Source organism: Emys orbicularis, chromosome 10 (genome assembly GCF_028017835.1).
Source record: "Emys orbicularis isolate rEmyOrb1 chromosome 10, rEmyOrb1.hap1, whole genome shotgun sequence".
Taxonomy (NCBI): Eukaryota; Metazoa; Chordata; order Testudines; family Emydidae; genus Emys; species Emys orbicularis.
Genome location: NC_088692.1, coordinates 49,010,586 through 49,016,585, shown reverse-complemented (window position 1 = coordinate 49,016,585; position 6,000 = coordinate 49,010,586). Strand labels below are relative to the sequence as shown.

Sequence of the window (6,000 nt, the reverse complement as noted above, 5' to 3'; positions counted from 1 at the left end):
GGGGAGGTGGACGAGGAGGGGTGAGACAAGGATAGTATTTTTGAAAGCCAAGTCTTCACAGAAGCAAGATGAAAAACCTTGCTGGATCAATAGTTAGGCCAAGACCTGTTGCTACAGTTACACAAACGCTAGAACAAACTTATACACTCACACATACACAAGTTAAGTGTTTTAAATTCATGCCAGAAAACATGCAAAACTGATTGTCTTTCATTTCCTTCAGCAGAGCTGCATAAAGTTGAGGGCAAAGCAGCCTGAGTATTGCTCTGTACAGCTAGGCCTCATTTGGCACCAGTGTCTTGGTAGGGACAAACCCGTCTGTTACCACCAGGATTGAGTCCCTCCATCTAGGCTTCAGTGGCGCAGGAAGGAGAAACTCAGTCTGGGAATCTGTTAGGAGGGGAGGTGGGGGGGGGAGGGAGGGGAGGGGAGGACAGGCAGTCCACTGAGCTGGGTATGGATAGATGCACAGTCTAATGGGGAAGCCCACAACGCTGTACCAGGAGAAATGTGACATTACTGCGGAGTGTCCACAAACCAAACGGATTTTGATGGATCCATTGCTTCATCCCTGGCACATCGCTCCATGGAGAGACAAAGAAGGGAACAAGCCAAGAGACTCTGGAACATAAGAAGAGCAATGCTCAGTGTGCCCTGTAATTCATTTACCAGGCCATTGTGATTATCTGTGGGGCAGATAGTGTGTTCACCCTCACCACAGGACACAGCAAGTGACAGGCTGCCTCCTTCCTGCTGAGGTGGTAACATTTAGCAGTGCTGGAGCTCTGTCCAAGTGTCAGTGTTACCCAGGTGCTCACATTAAGGAGTGGGTTTGGAGAATAGTTGTGCTGGACTTGCAGCAAGCATGATGGGACTCAGTTTACTACCAGGAACTTCAGTTTTACACTTACTCTTCGTTACCTTTAAGGATTCTCCAAGACAGCTGCAATCTGAGTGAGCAGATCTGACATTCAGACCCTTAATGCAACACACCCAGGCCAATGTTTAGTATTAATTTGGCCACAGTTTCCTATGCAGTCCTCAGGTTGGGTCAGTGTATTTACACACCAGCTGTTGGGAACAAGAGGGCCCCAGAACTCATGCAGTTAGTAGAGGAAGACGGAAAAGGGAATTCTGCTACTCCAGTCCCTGCATCATCTAAGCAGGATGCTGTAGGAGATGTGTGGGCTATTGAGAATGCTTGCCACTCTCTGCCTGGATGAGTGACTCTTCCCTCCACAATGATCTATACAAGTCCCACTCAAGGCAGCACTGCAAGTCCAGGCCAGATTTTCATGCAGCCTGGAGGTCAGGAATGCAAGGATCCAGAACAGATAGCAGCACTGTCCCCACAGCACTGGCCCAGGCCCACTTCCAAGCAGACATACTTACTGAAGAACTAACAAAACTGACGAGACTTCCATCCTTGCTGGGTAGCTTCGGAGGGAGGATACCAGCGCATCTGGAAGAGAAAGCCATTCTGCTACTGTGATAACATGTCGCACTGAGACTAGAGACTGGGAGTTGAACACCCCTTCGCGCCAGTTCCACCCAGCACATGGGGGGAGAGTGGCCTCTAGACCGACACCTGGATGCTGTCCCTCAGGAGTGCCTGCTGCTCAAGTCTACCATTATGACTGCATGCGGCTATCCAGACCCCAGCACCACCAAGGGCTCTTGTACCAGTTGAGCTTAAGTTACTGTGGGATAAGTCAGGAGACTCCTATTCCCATTTTAGGCCCTTTAGCCTAAGAGCCTCTTCCCCCATTTAGCACCTAAGATTTGGCTTTAGGAATGGGACCAATATGGAGTTCAGCCAAGATGTGGAAGATGTCTGGATTTGGGACAATCTTAGCCACCCCCTCCAAGAGCACACAGGCTGGCATTGCCAGTACATCAATACAACAGGAGCATGGCTTGGCAGCCAGAGTTGTTAGAAGCCATCTTGGTAGGAGCCCACAATAGCGGGCCTGTCAAACCTGCAGCATCATAGTCCTTGTCTTAACACACTGACAAATCATTAACCAGAGTACTCCTGTTCACACCACTCAGATTTGAGTCTAAGACCCCAAGCACAACGATCTGCCTTTTTTAGGCCTGTATATCATAAGCCCTGGCAACTGTTTCCTAGGGGAGTTTACCTGGGGGCTTGGGAAGTGTGACACTTCAACACCATTAGAGTGAGGGGGTCCTTTCACACCACACACTTCTCCTAATGGAGCTGGGGAGAAAGATTTCCTGTGAAGGAAGAGGGAGCCACCAGCTGACTGCCATGCACTCCTCTGAAAAGATCACTCATGGAGTCACTGTTAAGGGCAAGTACATTTGATAGCAGCAAGACAGACTAGCATGAGGGGGGGCACAGGTTGTTACAAGATACACAGGCTACAGAGTTTGGGGATAGAAAGCTTCTCAAGTTGGCCTGCTGAGTTCCAGCTGTACAGGAAGTGTCTAACACTGCAACTCATCAGGAAGCTGGGGGAGGGGAAGGGGGTTTCCCTATTGATTATCTAGATAGAGCTATGACATCAAGTTAGTCACAAATTCTCACTGACTCAAACCTTAAACTAAGGACATAGGAGACTCTGGGTGGAAGGAGGCAGAGTACCAATGCCCAGCAGCCCTGGTTAGCATTAGGGAAGGAATCTTAGGGTATACTCAGCTGGAAGAAGTCAAGGGCCATTCCATTCTGTCCCCCAAATAGAGTGTGGAGAGGGGGAGAAGAGAGTCTACTTACACTACCAGGTTTCATGCCCTGCCATAGGATCTTTAGTGTCCAGACCCACTCAGGACCATAGCCTTACAGCTCATCCACAATCCAGCAGCACTGCATCCCCTAGGGGAGATTGAAAGTGGCACACAACACTGCCACAGAGAACATGGCTTCAGCCTCTCTGCCTGGGCCTGGCCAGAGGCAGCTAGTACCTACATCCCAATTCTCCACACAACCAGCCCTAGCACACAGAGAAAGTGAAGGGAGGACTCCCTATCGCTTGCCAACCCCTTTCGCGAGAGGAGCAACACTGATCAGTCAGGAGATACTCAAGCCACCAGCAAGGGTGCTAGGGGTTATCAAGCCATCTGGCATTTTTGAAGACCCCAGCAGGGTACATCACAGTAATTATACTAGTGATCCTGGCACATGGAACCGATAGGTCACCTGCTGTGGCATCCCTGCTTCATGCAAAGTCCCCCTTCCCTATGGCAATGCATGCCCACACATCCACCCACACACCCATTTCACCAGGACCTGCAATCCTGCCCCCAGGAGAGAAACCTGAAGGACAAGCCTGACCCCATCAACTTGATCAGACAGCTGGTACAAGATGGGGACATGCCCCTTGGCACAGCTGAGAGTCACAGGGCCCACTTGCTGCTTTCCCCTTCACTAAGTGGACCAGACCCAGCACTGCAACCCCACTCCCAGTCACTGGCTCAGTAAGCTGGGAGGCCAGGTGAGAACTTTTGCTGGAGTAAAAAGGAAATAGAAATAAGATGGGCAGAACAGGCATCTGGCCATCTGCTTTCATCCAGCCTGCTAACAGGGGTATTTGATCCAGTGACGAGGCTACTGGCATATGGACAAGTGTCACTAGGACTCAGAGGTGCTTGTGACTGAGTTTCCCATGAGGACCATGTCCATAGCACAAGGAGGGGTGCTCTGGAACAACCATGACCTGGTGGATAGCTGCTACTTGGGGATTGGGAGCCTTGGCCAATATCAAGACCTGATGTCCCAGAGCTTCCTCCCCCAGCAGGAGGACACTGTGCAGCACCAGCCTAGTGGGATCAGCCCTAGAGAAGGGGGTGCACCCAGGATCCTGGGAGCAGTCAGAAGTGGGAAGGCATTACCATGATGCAGCAAATAAGGAAGACAAACATTCCCTGGGTCTCAAGGGACCAGCCCAAGGCAGTGGGGCAGGTCATCTCCCAGCCTGCCCTTGGAGATGCCATATACTTAAGCCAAGTGTACACAGCCCCTAGAGCTGAAGGGCTGTGCCACTCTGAATGGGGAAGCTCCCAGAGGACAGTCACTGGATAATCCCAGCAGGAGAAGAGCAAAGAGATTGCACAGGCCACTACCAAGCTAGAATGTCTGATTTAGATCAGGTTAGCAGAAGGTCCTTTACCTTCTCATTCCTCCACTAGAAGGCAGCACCATACTCCTGCCCCATGTTTCTTTAGTTAAATGCCCATTCACCTGCTAACAGCTGGCACTGCATAGCCCTGCAAGGTGCCAGCCTCACCACTGACCAAGCATCAGTGCTAAGGAAGAGCTAGAACTGTGCACCTGGGCCTCTTATAGCATCGGACTGAGAATGGCAGAGTCAGGAAGACTGTCCATTTCAAAGGGAGACGCTGCAGAGTTACAGGAGCAGATTGTGTCCAGGCTGCTGGCAAATGGCACCTTCCCTGTGGCAGAGGCTCTAGGAGACACCACTAGGAGAAGTTACCTTGGAAGAGTCTGCAATAAAGTTCCACCTCCAGTCTGAGGAGAGTGGGTGTGTGTGTGTGTGTGTGTGTGTGTGTGGGGGGGGGGGGGGGGTGCTCTCACTTTAAGTTTAGAGCTGTAGCTGCAGCCTGTGCAGGGTTAAGCCAGTTACTCCCAGCTAATCCCTTACAGCCAGCTGCTTGCAATAGGCATGCTAGAAAGCAGTGGTTTGTATTAGTCACTATGCTGGCTCTCACGCAGGCCAGGCTGGGGGATGCCACAGGAAGCGCATCAAGAGAGCTAGTCCATGTTTGATGAAAGCTCTGCAAGCAGAGGCTGTGCACCTCTGGGTGCCAGGTGGGTGTTGGCATGCTGGGAGAATGAGGCCGACTGCAGGCAGATGAAGATAACTGGAGATTTTCCAGCCCAAGTGCTGAAAAGCCAGACCTCTCCATCCTGCTGATCCAGCTGCACAGACCTTCCTGGAGGTTGTTTTGAGAGCCCAGGCCTGGTAGTGGTACAGGCAGTAAACCTGCCCTGTGCTGTGGCCTCTCCACAAAAGGAACAAGCTGTTCCCAGAACAGACTCAGTTCTTCTTAAAGTAGATTCCAAGACTGCCTGAGTCCCATGTGTACAGCAAGTCTTACTGTGCAGGTAGGACACTGGAGTCCTAATATTAGCTCCTTTCCAGCTATCCAGTGGATTGCTACAGAAAAATGCCATTCAGAGGCTGTGCTGGAAGCCCCCCTTGGTGGGAGGGGTTTGCAACTGGGCTGGCTGACAGACCCCCTGCTTAGATAGTCACTGAGCATATTGCATCATCTAGCTAGATAGCAGGAAAGCTGGAGGAGTCTTCCACCCTGTGGTGTTCTGGGCACAGTCCTCTTACAGGAAGAGCTCCTCCTTCTGATCAGAGAGGCCAAGGGGCTCAGCTGTGTGACTTTATGCTGTTTTTCCTTTGACACATTTGCTGCCTTGCCCCCCAACCCTACTTGGCAGCAATAGGGTCAGTCAGGAACAGCCTTTCAAGCTTAAAAGGTTGGTACAGGCTGGGGCAGGGTGAACAGACCAAAGCTGCATTTGAGCCCAAGAAGTGCAGTTCAGAACCACGTCTTCCCAGCACTGGGATCTGGGGCTCATTTGGCCCATGAGGGAGATGGGATGTCTGAGGTTTGAGATTGGGCCAAGAATTTCACAGCCCTGTAAGACATGGCATTCTGCATTGATTGAGCCATAACACCTGCAGCCTTCTTTTGAGAGGAGAGAGAAATCACTCCCAGGAGATGCAATGGAAGCAGACTTGAGCTACTGCAGGCAGCCACATGGTCCTGGACTGAGTTACTTTTGTGGTAGCTGAAACAGCCTGAGATTGTCAGAGCTAGAGCATTGCTATGATCACAATGTCAGAGTTCAGAGGCTGGATTGACAGCCACAGAGACTGGGGTGCTGTGGGTTACAGGACAGGAACAGCAGAGGCTGAGGGGAAGTCCCCCCCCCCCCCTCTCCTGCAACAGCCTCACTAATCTAGCCTAGTGGGATGACTGAGGCTAATGGCCCTGTTAGTCTCT

General features: G+C 51.3%; 1 protein-coding gene across 1 annotated transcript in view; it reads right to left on the bottom strand.

Moving 5' to 3' along the window:
• Positions 1 to 423: 423 nt before the first annotated feature.
• The window catches only part of RBPMS2 (RNA binding protein, mRNA processing factor 2), a 50,533-nt gene continuing 44,956 nt past the window's right edge, over positions 424 to 6,000 (bottom strand). The window contains exons 7-8 of the mRNA XM_065411871.1: positions 1,393 to 1,462; positions 424 to 621 (exon numbers count right to left, since the gene is read on the bottom strand). Of these exons, the coding sequence (XP_065267943.1) occupies positions 1,400 to 1,462 (63 nt within the window). The 3' untranslated portion in view covers positions 424 to 621; positions 1,393 to 1,399. The remainder of the gene's footprint in view (positions 622 to 1,392; positions 1,463 to 6,000) is intronic.